The 17,291-nt window shown below is 44.9% G+C and overlaps 1 protein-coding gene across 1 annotated transcript in view; it reads left to right on the forward strand.

The window, feature by feature from the left end:
* The first annotated feature begins 900 nt into the window (after positions 1-900).
* GPR149 (G protein-coupled receptor 149) overlaps positions 901-17,291 on the forward strand; it is a 42,054-nt gene continuing 25,663 nt past the window's right edge. Inside the window, exons 1-3 of the mRNA XM_082224146.1 lie at positions 901-2,657; positions 8,129-8,321; positions 13,414-13,868. Of these exons, the coding sequence (XP_082080272.1) occupies positions 1,698-2,657; positions 8,129-8,321; positions 13,414-13,868 (1,608 nt within the window). The 5' untranslated portion in view covers positions 901-1,697. The remainder of the gene's footprint in view (positions 2,658-8,128; positions 8,322-13,413; positions 13,869-17,291) is intronic.

The raw sequence follows: 17,291 nt of genomic DNA on the forward strand, positions 1-17,291 counted from the left end.
AAAATAATAATAATCATAATTTCAGAAATATATGCTCTGAGCTGGTGGTGACTCACCAAGCACGAGACTTTGGGGTCATAGTAGCTCACTGAAGGTGTTGACCCTGTGCGCTGTTGTGGAAAAAAAGCTAATTCCATGCTAGTGGTAATTAGGAAAAGAATTGAAAATAAAACTGCAAACATCATACCATTGCATAAATCTATGCTGCAAACCCATTTGGAATACTGCACGGTTCTGGTCATCTTACCTCAAAAAGGGTATTGAACAAGTTGGAAAAGGTTCAGAAAAGGGATACCAAAAGATCAAGGGCGTGGAGGAGCCACTGCCATATGAGGAAAGGTTGCGGCATTTGGCACTAGAGCTCTCTCCCCCCCCCCCCGCCGCCGCCGCCATGGCTTCTAGCAACTGGTATTCAGAAGCATTAATGCCTCTGCCCATGGCTGGTAACCATTGATAGCTTTCTCCTCCGTGAATTTGCCTAGTGTTCTTTTTCAAGGCATCCGAGCTGGTGGTCATAATCACTCCCTCTTGTGGGAGTGAGTTCCATAGTCTAACTGTGCGCCAGTACTTCCTTGCCTCCCTAACTACTCTAACAATACAGCCTTTATGGCTTTAACACCAAGCCCGCTTCCCGCCACCCTTTGCTAAATACCCTCCCTGATGAAGAGTTCTGGAGACCTCAAAAGCTTGCTCACTATTTCGTGACGTTTGGGTGGCTTCATGAAAGCATTGCTCTGTGTGGATTTTGTGTGGACTTTACCTAGGCTGCCGGGGAGTTGGGGCGGGGGGGGGGGGAGAGAGAGAGAGAGAGAGAGAGAGAGAGAAGTGCATCTAACGTGCCCTAAATGTATCTCAAACGCAGCATTTTGGTGTGGTCGAGAGTACATCCTTTTTGGCTAAATGGCATCCCCGCGCGCCCTTCTCCGTGGTGAGCCAAAAGTACGGCGCAAGCGATAGAAATGGCATTGCTGAAGGTTGCAGCTGCCTGGAGCCTCACCCGGACTTGGGAGAGGTGACATTTCTGGCTCGCAGCAGGTCTCTCCTTTTTTTGCGCTGGATGGAAGTGTCAGCGTCGAGGGCGTGGCTTGGCGAGGGCGCGCCCCTCTTCCTCGGCTCCTGCTCGGAGAGCCAGCTCCGTTGAGAAAGACACTTTCCTCTCTTCTGCTCCCCGGCTTCTATCTGACTCCTCCCTCCTGCAGCTCTGAATAGTGCAGAGCGAGCCAACGAGCTTCTCCTTTTCTTCCCCCCGCTGCTATAGTTCCTTCTCAGCCGGCAGCGTGAGACCGAGATTCTCCTTTCTTTCCACTACGGCACGTTTTCTGGTACCTGCTGGACGCGTCTGACTTGCAGAGCTAAACTTGATCAAGAGGATCCGGGACCCATTCAAAAACAGAGGAAATCACGTTGCCTTATTTTCTTGCATCTTTTTCTCCCTGGCACTTAATGCTCCTTTTTCAAACCATGTGCTCTTTTTTTCTCTCTCTCTCAAGTGACAGCTTGGCTGGGCTTGCTTGACTGCATCCTAAAGCAGGTCTCCAGGAAAAAGGGTGCTGGACAAGGGATCTATCTATGCAGTCCAACAAACTTGGTGGAGAAGATCAGAAATTCACCGTGAAGCCAACAGTTTTTGTGTCCCCAGATGACAACTCCCAGAATTGGTGGGAAGGCAAAATAACACCCCACCCATCCCAAGAACCATGTCGGTCACTCTGAGCAATGTCTCGTCAAACGGGACAAGCCACCATGGGATTATGGATATACCCAAAGGGCAGAAGCCTTTGAATCTCTTCCTTTTCTGCTTTACTTTTGTCATCACGTTCACCGCCCTCTTGGGCAGCATCTATTCGCTGGTGTCTCTGCTGAGGATGCAGAGCAAAAGTACTGTATCCATGCTGGTGACTTCTTTGACAGTGGACGATCTGATCAGTGTGGCACCAGCAACCATCTTCATGCTCAAGCATTGGTTGGATGAGATGCTCCCCCAGAACCTGTGCACGGCTTCGGCGCTGCTGTACTTATTCCAGGGCTTTTCCAGCAATCTGATGGGGTCTCTCATAGTTTCTTATAACTTCTACAGCCTTAGCAAGATGGGAACCGGCCAAGGGGCCAACAAGAGGCCGGTCAGCATGGTCTGGGCCGTTCTCACTATCTGGATTGTCAGCCTACTGATCTGTATTTTGCCTCTTTGCGGCTGGGGTAGCTATGCCTCCACCCCTTGGGGGTGCCTGACAGACTGCACAAGCTCTTACATTTTATTTCTCTTTATCGTCTACTCGCTGTGCTTCTGCCTCCTCCTCGTGCTCTCCATCCCTTTAATTTATCAACTGCTGTGTTCAGATGAGCAGCAGCATCTGTACGACGATTATCACCAAATTGCCAGAGGCTATTTCTCCCCTGGGTCACCTCCGACTGGCAGCCGTCACACCCCTTCCCTCTCTCCGGAAGACACTGTGAGCAAAACCTTGAAGCATTTCCAAGGCGCTTGTCCAAATGCTGACCTCAAAGTTAGGCAAAGCCCAGTGGACCATTATGGACTGGATCGCTACGGCATGCAAGAGGGGCCCTACAACAGCCGAACCCTCACTGTGGAATTTGCTCAGAAGCGCTTTTCCCTGATTCTGGCGCTGACCAAAGTCACACTTTGGCTCCCAATGATGGTAAAATCAAACCAAGTTTCTTTCTCTATTTGTAATGTGTAATGTGGGGGGGGGGGAGTTTTGGATGAAATTTAAAACATGCCATTGAACACAGAGCAAATGAGGCAACTTTCCCATGTAACTTGCACTGGACATCTTCAACACCAGATAGTCCAGTTAAAAGTTACTGGCTTGTTTGCTTTTTAATCATTTTATCCTGTAAGACCATCAAATCAGCTACTAAGAGTTAAACGGATTGCCCATCAGAGATTCATTGCATATATTATTGTCATTTCAATCAAACCCTGTGCTGTTAGTATGCTGGCAAATCCTGTATCAGCAACTCTTAATTATTTGAGTTTGCTGAGTGTGCAGGAGCCCCCTCCATGTGTATCAGTGTCTTCTTATGGAAAGGGCTGGGCTTTTAATTGCACGTTCTGATTATCCAGATTTGGGTGAATAGATTTGTATTGAACATATGTTTTCATGGGCATCAACAAAGGATCATGCCAAACCAAGGCTCCAGCTAATTACTTAATTGACTCTGGTTTTATGCTAGGGTAAGCATTCTACGAATAAGCATTGCAGAGTGAGTCAAACAAGAAAACTACTTGGAAGGGCAGGCCAAGGGCTACTTTTTCAAGCAACTGGACAGGCTGTGGGTTGGCTGCATGAAATTAATTGGAGCATCTGCAGAATCCTCCTTTCCTGGCTCCGAGGCACACCCTTTGGCAGTGGATTGCCAGAGGCTGTAAAATGGAAAGATGTCTCAGAAGCAAAGGTTTGTGTGTTTGCTTATGGTTTTGTAAATAATGAGAGCTGCTGAAAACTGTTTTGCTTCAGGATAAGTGCTGTGTGACACCTGTGAAACTCACTCAGGGCCACACATAGCACATGTGAATGCCTTGGACTAAGAATCCTCTGCTTTAAGTTTTCTCTTCTTCTCCAGTTCCTTTCCCCAAATTCACCTTGACCCGGAAGCCTTTGAGTTGACCTTCAAATCATCCCCCCAACTGTGATTATGGTTGAATTTCTAAGCATACTTTCCTGGGAGTCAGCACCATTGAAGGTGGTTCCCCCCTCCTTCTGTGGCCTCCTCACCAGTGAGATTTAGACTGTAAGGTTTGTGGCAGTAGGTACCTTCTCTTTTCCTTGCGAAACGGCACTCATTGATGGTACTGTATAAGTCATCTATCATCATTATCAGTGCCATCATCTAAGAGGTGTGTTTCTCTCTCCCAGCATTACCTCAAGTGGACTTTTATTAATAGCCTCAGGGTCAAAGCTACTTCTCTGCCAGAGCAAAGGCATCAATATTTATTGTTTCACTTGAAGCAACTGACACAGATGGGAGTTGCACTGGAACATTTGCTTCTCAGCATCTGTCAGGATTCAAAGTCACAGAGCTCGCCTTCGACAGATTCCAGAGGAACAGGAATGCTGGTTTCAAGCTGCACCAACACTTTAGAGACCAGCAGTGCAACATACCAGAAGCAAGCCCTGATGGGTTCCATGGGGCATATGCCCAGGTAAGCCTAACTGGCTTACAACCATGTATCCTTTTGGAGATGGCAACCTCATTGTGTATCTGTGCTTCAGAGCCAATGCCTATTGAGACCTGTATTCTTTTAAAATAGGGTTAACCACTGTGGTGCCCTATAGATGTAGCTGGGCTACTGGCAATGTTGGCCTGGGCTGATGGGAGTTGGGAATCCAAATTATTTGGAGGGCACTGTGGTGTCCATCCTTGTTTTAAAATGCCACAAATATTACACTGTTACATATTTAGAGTGTACTGGGAGTTATTGAAAATAAAGGCTAAGGTTATGCATAGGCTTTCAAGAAACAGTGGGCTATCAAAAACTGTACTGCAGCAGGTGCATTCCTAAGAACCAAGGTTTTAACAACAACAGAAAAAGATAATGAGCACACAGAAGTCATGCGATTCTAGAGCCTGAATACAATGCAGTGAGAAATTGGAGATTGTAAATATACATAATGGAACAACCCACATAATCCTTAATACAAACCACAGAAGACACAAGCAAATGTGTGGATAAATTCTGTTCTGAATTCAATTATTCCTCATGGATTCTTTAAAATAAAAGGCAACTTCACACATTACCTTCGGTGTACACATGCATGATTCAAGGTGGTTTAAGTGTGCTTATGGCAAATGGGTGTGTACCAGGAGCAGGGGAGAGATGAGAGGAAATAAGACTCATGACACAGAACCATGGCAGAAGATCAGCCACACACTGTATCAAGTACAGCTTGACTGAGGAAAGGCATGAGATTCTGGCAGTCTTGTTCCAGATGCAAAATGCTGCCCAAAAGCCTTGACCACAACAAACTACTATATCATGATGGGAGATGGGCAGGAAGCCAACTCTGCCAACCACCAATGCCATTCCTGTGACTGTAGCTCTTCCCAACGGGTGCAGTAATGGTGATATTCAGAAACAAAGATGGGCTGCTCTATGCCCCATAGCCCCTTAAGATGTGGGTTTCCCAGTGTGAGAGATCATGGAGCCCTCCTCAAGTTCCTCTGGACCCAAGTTCCTGCCTAACGCCTTTGCATCTGTATGGTAAAATCACAGCTGTGAGAAATAGTGCCACAGGGATGGTAGAGTTAAGTGTAGGTTCATTAAACAAACTAGCTGCCAAGACAAAGCCAGTTATGAACAGGAGAACAGAAGAAGAAGAAGAAGAAGAAGAAGAAGAAGAAGAAGAAGAAGAGTTTGGATTTGATATCCCGCCTTTCACTCCCCTTCAGGAGTCTCAAAGTGGCTAACATTCTCCTTTCCCTTCCTCCCCCACAACAAACACTCTGTGAGGTGAGTGGGGCTGAGAGACTTCAGAGAAGTGTGACTAGCCCAAGGTCACCCAGCAGCTGCATGTGGAGGAGCGGAGACACGAACCCGGTTTCCCAGATTACGTGACTACTGCTCTTAACCACTACACCACACTGCTGGTACAGGCCAGGGACCCATCTAGTCCAGCATCCTAGTCCAGCTGGATGCCTGTAGGAAATCCAGAAACAGAGCCCAAGCACAGGAACACTATCCCCTCCTGTGGTTTCCAGAAACTGGTATGGATAAGCTTTGCTACTTCCAACTAGGGAGGCAGGGGATAGCCATCATGGCTTGTAGCCATCAATAGCCCTCTCCTTCATGAATCTCTCTAATCTTCTTTCAAAGCCATCTAGGTTGGTGGCTATCATTGCCTACCAAGGGAGTGAGTTCTATATTTTAACTATGCACTGCTGCTGCATAAAGGAGTACTTTTTTAATCTGTCCTGAGTCTTCAGCGACATGAACCCTGAAGAACCGTGGTTTACAGGAAGAAACCCTATACACATACAGTATATCCACACACACATGCATAGAGCCATTTACAAGCCATTGATTGCATGTTGGCTGGGGAATGTGTCCAACGGGCTTGCTAGTGTCTCATTCACGAGGGCGTCTCCATTTTATTACACTTCTTGTTCTTGTGGAGAAGCTGGTAAAATGTAGGCTGGATGTGGTTACTGTTAAGTAGATTTGTAGCTGGTGGAGTAACCAAAACCAAAGAGTGTTCACCAATGGCTCCTCATCACCCAGGGGGGAAAAGTGGGGTGCCCCACTGCCACAGGGTTCTGTCCTTGTCCCATTGTTGTTCAACATCTTTATAAATGACATGGATTAAGAAATTGAGGGGATGCCCATCAAATTTGTAGCTGACACCAAGCTGGGATGGCTAGCTAATGTTGCAGAAGGCAGAATCGGAATTCAGGATGACCTTAACACATAGGACAAGTGGGCCAAAGTTAAAAAAATGAATTTCAATAGGAGAAATGTAAAGTTCTGCACTTAGGCAGGAACCACCAGCTACACAAATGTAAGAGGGTGGAGGACACCTGGCTTACTAGGAAAGGTAAAGGGACCTCTGACCATTAGGTCCAGTTGCGGACAACTCTGGGGTTGCAGTGCTCATCTTGCTTTATTGGCCAAGGGAGCCGGCATACAGCTTCCGGGTCATGTGGCCAGCATGACTAAGCCGCTTCTGGCAGACCAGAGCAGCACACGGAAATGCCGTTTACCTTCCCGCCGGAGCGGTACCTATTTATCTACTTGCACTTTGACGTGCTTTCGAACTGCTAGGTTGGCAGGAGCAGGGACCAAGCAACGGGAGCTCACCCCATCATGAGGATTCGAACCGCCGACCTTCTGATCGGCAAGTCCTAGGCTCTGTGGTTTAACCCACAGTGCCACCCACATCGGCTTACTAGTAGAACGTGTAAAATGGATCTAGGGGTCTTGGTAGACCACAAGCTTAACATGAGTCAACAGGGTGATGCAAAAGCAAAATAAGCTAATGCTATTCTAGGTTGTATCAACAGAAGTATAGTGTCCAGATAAAAGGAAGTCATAATACCACTCCATTCTGCCTTGGTCAGACCACACCTGGAATACTGTATTCAGTTCTGGGCACCACAATTTAAGAATATTGGACCTAAGCATAGTCTATATTGCAGAGATGAAGAACCTCCACCCCAGGGGCCTAATTAGAGCCACCAAGAGTCAGCTGCTTGTAACATCTGTATTACACATTCCATTGGTATGACACTTTCAGGCAAGACTTATTCTGTTCCTCCAAGGAACCAGACTTACCAAATTTCAAAGACACAAAGAAAAGGCTCCTCATTTTATTCTATTTCTTATTTCTCTTCCCTCCTTCCTGTAACCTGTGCAGAAAGTTGGTTATTTCTCTATGTTAATAAAAACAAATATGAAAATGAACAAAACAAATGAGAAATGAATAGACTGTGCACTCAGAATTCATTTGTTTGACTCTCTATGTGAATAAAACAAATGGGGCTCATTTTTAATTTGCTTATTTTAATGAATCCACACACTCATGCATCACCCGAGTAGGGCTAGAGTCTCACATTAAAGCAGCTGCTCCCACCTCACAAAACTCATCCCGCAACAGATTGGACACAATCCAGCAAAAACATTTAAATGCCTGATTGATTTCAGTAGGAGTGTTAAGCCCATGCTTAAATGAACATGATTTATAAAAGCTTAATATGGTGCAATCATATGTATTTTGTAAGTTCTATTAGGTTCAATAGGCCTTTTTTGCAGATGATGGGCCATATCCAGCCCTGCATCTCTTCTGGCAGAAAGAACTTATGTGCATGCAATGGAGCTTTATCTTTTTGCCAGTCTCTTCCAGTCTCCTGTGCACCCCCAAAATCAGCTCCAGAGTGTTGGGGGACTGTTGGGAGCAAATTTGTGTGTATATAAGGGATGAGATGGAAGTCCCATTGCAACAGTGGAACTTTGCTGGAGCAGCACTATCTACAACCCTCTGTGAGCAACTGAGAGATGGCGCGTACAATTTTCCATTTACCCTTGTATGGTTTGTTTGTTTTTATTCCTTTTACTCTTAGTAACAGACAATTAGAGTGTTTTTAATTTCTTTAAAATGCCTCTCTCTTTCAGATTCAAATGGTTGTTCAACACACTGTTGGGTTTCAAAGCCTCTCCCTTGAGATATTCAGCTTTCTGCTAACGCTGCTAGCCGTTACTGTCACCCCAGTATTTGTCTTGTCAGAACACTGGAGTCACCTGCCTTGCGGCTGCATCATCAACTGCAGAAGGAATGTCTACACTGTATCCTCAGAGGAAGGCAAAAGTAAGTACAGAAGGATGATGGGAAGGGACTGGAGGCTAAGCTTCTGATTCTGCCTGGCCCTGAACAACTTCCCCTTCCCAGGGAAAACTGTGCAGAGTTACAGTTTGTTTCATCAAAATCTGGTCCACATGGTGTTTTCATGTCCCTTTCTTGTATTATGTGAATGGCTGTTCAACATGAACACCACAAAGCTAGGAATACATGGGTTTCACCCATGGTAACTTCCTTGATCCCTCTGGATCTGTGGCAGAGCAGTTGTTTTGCATGCAGCTGGTCCAAAATTCAATCTCCAATGAAGGCTAAGAAGGCCCAGTATCTGAAGCCCTGGAAAGCTGCCTCCAGGTGGTGTAAAGAATACCAAGTTAGATAGACCCACTGGTCTGACTTAGCACAAGATGCTTTCCTGTGCTGCTTCATTTGAAATCCCTGAGCTGTCCAGTTCTGAACAACTTGTAACCAACCAAGTCAAACACAGCCCATCAACAATACTGGATGCCTCCTCACTGATAAACCTGGTTTTTAACAACATATGGCTACAAGTGGGAGGGGTCGTCAAGTACTTCGGACCTTCAGCCTCAGTGCGTGGCTGGTGGAAGGGCAAGGCTGGTGAGGATGTGACGAAGGGGCAGGGCTAGCAAGCATGACCCCACTCTCCCCTTCATGCAATGGTTAAGCACATGAGGAAATTGACAAGATAGAGCTATAGTGAAGGTCACCCAGTGAGCTTAATGACTGTGCTGGGATTTAAACATTTGTCTCACTGATTGGTCTCACTGATCCGAGTAACACTGTCTACACTGGCTTTTTTTTAAGGTGTAGATGAGAGAGCAGCAGTTTCTTTACTTTATTAACTGTGCCCCTGAAGGACCAGGTGTGCAGCCTGGGAGTCATTCTGGACTCACAGCTGTCCATGGAGGCACAGGTCAATTCTGTGTCCAGGGCAGCTGTTTACCAGCTCCATCTGGTACGCAGGCTGAGACCCTATCTGCCTGCGGACTGCCTCGCCAGAGTGGTGCATGCTCTGGTTATCTCCCACTTAGACTACTGCAATGCGCTCTACGTAGGGCTACCTTTGAAGGTGACCCGGAAACTACAACTAATCCAGAACGCGGCAGCTAGACTGGTGTCCGGGAGCGGCCGCTGAGACCATATAACACCGGTCTTAAAAGACCTACATTGGCTCCCAGTATGTTTCTGAGCACAATTCAAAGTATTGGTGCTGACCTTTAAAGCCCTAAATGGCCTCGGTCCTGTATACCTGAAGGAGCGTCTCCACCCCCATCGTTCTACCCGGACACTGAGGTCCAGCACCGAGGGCCTTCTGACGGTTCCCTCACTGCAAGAAGCCAAGTTACAGGGAACCAGGCAGAGGGCCTTCTCGGTAGTGGCGCCCTCCCTGTGGAACGCCCTCCCACCAGATGTCAAAGAGAACAACAACTACCAGACTTTTAGAAGACATCTGAAGGCAGCCCTTTTTAGGGAAGCTTTTAATGTTTGATGTATTAGACTATTTTAATGTTTTTGGGGAAGGCGCCCAGAGTGGCTGGGGAAGCCCAGCCAGATGGGCGGGGTACAAATAATAAATTATTATTATTATTTTATTAAATTTATATCCTTCCCAAAGGAGACCAGTGTGTGATCTTTCTTCCTCCAAAAGAGAGCCTCTCTTCTGGACTAGGTGATTGATTGATGTGTCGGTGTCCCAGCTCCATGTGCCTTGATTCTATGCATGTAACCTCAGAATCATAGCTATCTACATTTAAGGAGGATATCTTATATCTAAATGTGCACAGTGCAGGACCATTCGAAGAGCTCTGCTAGATGAAACCAAAGGCCTATCTAATCCAGCATTCCAACAGGGGACAAGCAGATGCTTTGGAGAAGCCCACAGGGACTCTCCTGTTGTTGTTCTCCAGCAACTGGTCTTCAGAGGCATGGTGCTTCAATAGCCATTGATAACCTTATCCTCCACAAATTCCTCTAATTCCCCTCTGAAGCTATCCAAACTGATGGCCATCTCTCCCATCCTTTGGGTGCAGATTCTATAGTCTAGATAGGTTCTGTGTGAAGAATTACCTCCTCTTGTTGGTCCTGAATCTCTCAACACGAAGTCCCACCTACAGTCTTTATAGGCAGCTCATGTAGAACAGAACATGTTTCAGTAGTTTGACCAGGGTTGTTACAAAAATCTTCTTGAAAATGGATCTATGCTTATGACGGAGATGACTTTTGCTCTAAATTGATTCTTCCTCTGGATCTTTCAGAACCTGTTTCCCCAACTACAGTGTTTGCTGTGTGTCAAGAAGCAATTTGTTCCTGATAGTGCTTTGTAACAAACTGGCTCTGGCTCCAATTCAATATTTACAAAGTGAAATATGTGACAGATGGCAAAGCAACGATTACCTAATTGTTTCGAAACTGAATTTTCCTTTTGTTTTATTTTTTGCCAAGAGCTATTCTATCTCACCAGGACCCCATGCAAAATATTTACCATGCAGAATTAAGCAACTTAAAATATAGCTCATGTGCCCAGTGCCAGAATGACCTTAATATATTTATTTAGAATAATTATAAATCACCCCCTCCCGTCCCAACATAACCAATCTCTGAGCACGGTACATACAGTACAATTAAAACTCATCCAGACTGAACAACCACAATAAGAAAACAATTTAATAACTAAAGTTGATAAAAGAAATAGATTAAAATCCTCAAGGCACAGATTCTTAACAACACAAGTGAGTTGTAAGAACTAAACAGCTAATGTTCTGCAAGTGTCTGGGCAAAGCAAATAGGTTTTTTGCTTGATGCTTGGTAAAGAGGCAGTGCCATGCATACTGCTAAGGCACTGGCAGACATACATCTTTGGCCTGAGCACCAAACCCTTGTCCAATTCCCAGGGGGGGTCACATGCCAGGAGCAGGTGTGGCAAAAACTGGGTGTGACATTGCATGCATGCAGACACAGAAACACACATGCACACCACTTATTGGCTGATCCATGCAGATCTGTGGGCGGGAGGCAGGTATCAGTCCCTCTCTGTTCATAAAAATGACTGATCTGATGTATCAGATTTGTAGCCTCACAAGTGCACAAATCTCTCTGCGTTCTAGTGATGTGCCTGCTCAGTTTCTTTGTTCTTTCTGCTGCTGCTGCAGCTACCCAATATGTAGTTTCTTGGGTGAGCAAAATAATTGCAAGGGAGCCCAGATCAGGTCAGTGATCTGGGGGTTAAAGGTAAAGGGACCCCTGACCATTAGGTCCAGTCGTGGCCGACTCTGAGGTTGGGGCGCTCATCTCGCTTTATTGGCCGAGGGAGCCGGCGTACAGCTTCCGGGTCATGTGCCCAGCACGACTAAGCCGCTTCTGGCAAACCAGAGCAGCGCACGGAAACACCGTTTACCTTCCTGCCGGAGTGGTACCTATTTATCTACCTGCACTTTGACATGCTTTCGAACTGCTAGGTTGGCAGGAGCGGGGACCGAGTAACGGGAGTTCACCCTGTCGTGGGGATTCGGACCGCCAACCTTCTGATCGGCAAGTCCTAGGCTCTGTGGTTTAACCCACGGCGCCACCATCTAACTAGCAGTAAGAAGGACCTTATAAAAGCAAAAAGCCTACACTATATTTAAGTGGGCTCTTTGGAAAATCCCCTTTTAGCTTGCTTCTGTTTCTATCCCACTCTGTTCCAAAGACTGGGAATGATAAACAATGGGGATGGGGAACCTGTGGTTCTCTAGATGTTGCTGAACTACAACTAACACTATCCCTGAACAATGGCCACACTGGCTGCGACTGGTGGAAGCTGTAGTCCAATAACAGCTGGAGGGCCACAGGGTTCCCATCCCTGGTTTAAAGCTTTGATCCAGAGATTTTCTGCATGCAGCATAGGGCTATCCATATAATCCCTTGCACATCTAGCCTCCAAACAGGTAGATGGTGCTGTTGACTTTGAGAACAGCACTCACTTGCTTGGATATGTGGAGGCCTGGGGTTCATTCCTTCCACTTCTCTTTTCCTTTGAGAACAAATGGGGTGGGGAGATGATGCCTCTGACTAGCAATATCATAAGCGACTTCCACAGTTCCCAATCCTACATCAGAAACAGTGTTGGATCCAGCCTGCGAAATGACTGCGAATGCAACTCCAATTTTTTTGCATGCTTTTCTTAATTCTGAAGAGATGCTTCCATGTGCCTATTCCCCTTTCTGAATCAATGCCACAAAGCAGATGTAAAGGATCTGATTAAAATTAGATTAAAGCCGTTCAGATGCAACAGATGCTAAACCATCTGCTGACTTAAGCCACACACACCTCAAAAAAACCAGGCAAGATAAGATTGAAATGGCAAACAATGGATGGGATCCAGAGTAGGTTAGTTGCAGAGTTCCCACCGAAATCAGTGGGTTTTAAGTCATGCCTGTCTAGTTCCAACCTAATGTGTATAATTTTGCCTGTTTTCACAGTTCATTTTGTTAAGTAGCATGCTGCACTAGCCCTTGATCCAAGGTTTTAGATCCACTTACCTGAATTTAGTTCCCACTGAAATCAACAGGACATGTGACTTGCCTTTTAGTAGTCTTATGCATACCAACTCCACGTCAGCCAGTTCAAATTACACCCTGCTGACTATCCTATCATGATGAGGCAGAAAGTTTGTTTTCTGTTTTGCATGTTATCAGCTTTCACATGCTGGGTCCTCCAGAAAACAGAGATCAAAACTACTTCTAATATCTGGGAAATCACTCTGTTTTCTTCCTGAGAAAATGAGTCAGCTAATATTGGGTAATGTCAGATATAAGTTCCAGGTGTGGTGGAAGTAGCTGGAAGACACATTAAATCCATTCCAAGGTATATGTATTCAGGGCAAATAATGTCTTCACCCTTAGAGCATATGTCTGTCTTCATTTAGCATTGGTGTTTAAGCACTTGGAACATTAGCTGGTTTTTTTAAAATATTGTTTTAAAGTGTGCAATGCAATCCAAATTTATCCCATTTTAGGGTATACGGTTGTTGTTTTTAATGCCCGTATCTGCCATTTGCACTTCCTACCAGCTATTTTTAATGCAAACACTTCTTTCCTTTCTTTAGCCAAAAGAAGAGGCTTTGAATTTAATCTGTCATTCCAACAAGGTTATGGAATCTATAAGATATCTCATGACAACCATCACAGCGACGATGGTAACTCTATATCATACCACAGCTTGCTCAACTATGACTGTGAGAATATAAGAGAGACTCAAAAGGACTGCAGCAAAATTGAGTTCAGCACCATCTCCCTGGAGGACAGCTCCCTGATTAAAGAGAGCACCAAGTGCAAAAAAACTGTTGGCACAGACACCAAACAAGACCTTAACAAGGATAAGTTTATGGATTGCCTGCTTTCTGACAAAATGGGAACGTATAAAAAAGAAGAGGTGAGGAATATTGAGAAGTGTGCTTTCTTTGAAGAGAAGGAAAGAAGGCTTTCTCATGAGGAGTGCCGAAAACCAGAACTCTCTGACTGGGAGTGGTGCAGAAGTAAGTCGGAGAGGACCCCTCGGCAGGTAGAGTCTTTGCTTGTTTGAAATCTTCTAAAAGTGTCTATGTGTAGTATGTGATGAATAACTTGCAGGCTTGGTGGTCTGTGCCTTACTTCTATGTTTTGCAACTTGAGCATCTATATGACTCAGATTTATGTGAAAAAGAGCCACAGTTGAGCCAGTGTACATCAGCTTCGTGGAATGTATTCCTATTTATTTCACTGGCAATAAATGAAGCCCAAAGACTTTGGTTTACCAACATTGCAGGTAGGGTAGAGCTATAGTAAGTATGCTTTACCCTGGAGTCTATTTCTATTCTGGCAGTTAGGATGCACAGAAAGAGAGAGAGAGAGATGGCGGGAGGGAGGGAGTGGGAGACTACTAATTGCAAACAGTATTGTTAGCATGAGTGTCATCAACCATGGGAGGTAGAGAAAGTGCAAAATCATTATGGGATACACACACACACACACACACACACACACACAACAACAACCACAATCTCTTGCACAATATCTCCACTTCCTCTCCATCTTTTGGGTATGACTTTCTTCCATGCTGGTTTTTTCATTGTTTGTTTGTTTGATCATATCATCAAAAGCAAGGGATTTTGCTATTACCAAACCTGATTCCTTGACAGGTGGAGTGGATAAATGCTTAGAAGATAGCAAGGAGTTCTGCTTCTTTCTTTGCAATGCATCACCATCACCTTGAGAGGTGCCCGCTGTGCTTTTAGGCCATGTAGTCCTTGAGTGTACACAAGTCCTGCCAGTCTCTCCTTACTTCCATTTACTGTAGGGTTGCCATATCTCGAAGAGCAAAAAAAGAGGACAGCCCAAGCTGGGGAAAGAAGCACATGGGCGTGGGCACACGGGACCACCACAGCGCTCCTCTTTCCCTGGCTCAGACTGGCAGTGGCCATGGCGTGCAAAGCAGCCCACGTCCAAACCGCCCAAGGCTAAGCCACCAGGCTCAAGCTGCTGCCAGCCCGAGCCGAGGCAGGACCCCAGCTCCTACCTGATCACTCCACTGCAGTCCTTCTGCTTCCAGGGCACAGTGTCCTCCCGAGCATGCACATGCCCCCCCCCAAAAAACCCCTAAAATTAAGAAACTCATAAAACCTGGACATTTCCTTTAAAATGTTTTTAAAAAACCAAACCACCAGATGGGCATGTTGGTCTCCAAAAAGAGGACATGTCCAGGTATTCCTGGACATATGGCAATCCTTATTTACTGTTCACCAATTTCAGTGCCTGGTTGCTACAAACCACCAACTCTCTTTCTCATCTTCTAATTGAAATAATCATATTTCCTCATGATCAGGGTGTAGTGGTAAGTGCAGGAGCACATCATTACAGTCCCCATAGCAGTCATCTGGGTTCCTCCACTATTAGACACCCCCACCCCACAGTACACACCCAATTTATTAGAATCTGCATTGCACTCAGCGGGGCTTTGTTCTGAGTGCATTGGTTCAACTTATAAACCACATGGAGCTGCAACGCAACTTGTAGCCTGCAATTAGAAATGCAGACAATTTCACAAAGAAGTGTGGATCCATGAGCTAGGATGAATTAGGAACTCCATCAAAGGAAAGGAATATCCAGACTCTGCTTGATTCTTTTCCTCATCAGCTGACTTCTGATATGCTAACCTGTCACAAACAAACTTGAAAGTCTCATCATCACCTCATTCACTTGTCAGAGCAAAGACACTCTGTCAATTGTCCTGAAACTCTGGTGGATGATGTCATCATTCCTGCTGTGAAAAAAAGCCTTCGGGTTGCACTCCCTGCTCATTCACCACCCCACGCCACCCTCTCTCTGGATCACATCACATAAAAGTAGCTTCTATGCAGTTTTTTTTAATCCAAAATTAAAACAAAACATATTATCCAGAAACATATCATCCTTATCCCCCCCCCCATTTTTCCTGAAGTCTCTCAGCCCCACTCACCTCACAGAGTGTTTGCTGTGGGGGAGGAAGGGAAAGGAGAATGTTAGCCGCTTTGAGACTCCTTTGGGTAGTGATAAAGCGGGATATCAAATCCAAACTCTTCTTCTTATTCTTCCCTCAGTTCCAGTCTTTGATTTCTCTAAGAATGCTGTTTTCTGCATGTTACACAGTTGCATAGATCCTCAAACTATTTAGCTGAATATCATCAATAAAAAGTTTGTGAATGTTTATTCAAAGCCAGCTAAGGAGTCCAATTCGCTTTGTTGCGTCTTCAAAAACTTTGTAAAGAGTTCCCATTCATCTTTAAAGTCACAGTTATCCTTGTCCCATAGCTTATATGTCAATTTTGCCAGTCCTCATAGTCCATCAAATTTTCTTGCCATGATTCTTTAGTTGGGGTTTCTTCAGTATTCCATCCTTGTGCTATTAGAACTCTCACAGCCGTTGTCGCATACATGAAGATGTTTTTCAGCTTTTTTGGCAGATCTTTCCCTACAATCCCTAACAAAAATGCTTCAGGTTTTTAAACAAATGTTAAATGGAACATTTTCTTCAACTCATTGTGTATCATTTCCCAAATTTTTTAAAATTACATTACAATCCCACCACATATGATAAAATGTCCCTTCCTTTTCCTTACACTTCCAACATATATTTGAACTAGTTTTGTACATTTTCCCTAACTGCACTGGTGTTGTGTACCATCTGTACATCATCTTCATGTAATTCTCCTTTGATAGGGAACAATCTGTAAATTTTAAATCAGTTTTCCATAATTTCCATAATTCCATAACAAAATCCATCATAATGTTTTGACCTACATCTTGTGCCCATTTAATCATAACTGATTTTACCTCTTCATCTTCCGTCTCCCATTCTAATAGTATGCTGTAATTTCACTTTCCCTTCTATCACTTCCGTTTGAAACCTATGCAGCTTCTATGCAGTTTTAACAGGAAGTGGGAAAGGTGCCTCTGTCTGTGAAGAACCCATTCAGCTTTCATTTACTTGGATTTGGATTTTGGATTTGATATCCCGCTTTATCACTACCCTAAGGAGTCTCAAAGCAGTTAACATTCTCCTTTCCCTTCCTCCCCCACAACACACACTCTGTGAGGTGATTGGGGCTGAAAGACTTCAGAGAAGTGTGACTGGCCCAAGGTCACCCAGCAGCTGCAGGTGGAGGAGCAGGGAATCGAATCTGGTTCACCAGATTACGAGTCTACCACTCTTAACCACTACACCACATTGGCTCCCTATTTGAAGCAGGCATGCAAGCAAGGAAGGACATTCATGTACCAACCAGATTATGCAAGATCGTTGCTATTTAAGGGGGTTAAATATTCAAAGAAGTAGTGTAAGTTTTAAAAATGGTTTTCACCCCCCCAGAAGAATAGGTGGTGATACTCACCATGAAGTTGTTACAGTAAGTGCCACACTTTTTAACAACCAAAAAACAACTTGTGTACTCTTGAGTACCTCCTGAAAAGA

The sequence above is a fragment of the Podarcis vaucheri genome (genome assembly GCF_965113315.1).
Source record: "Podarcis vaucheri genome assembly, chromosome: 5".
Classification (NCBI taxonomy): Eukaryota; Metazoa; Chordata; class Lepidosauria; order Squamata; family Lacertidae; genus Podarcis; species Podarcis vaucheri.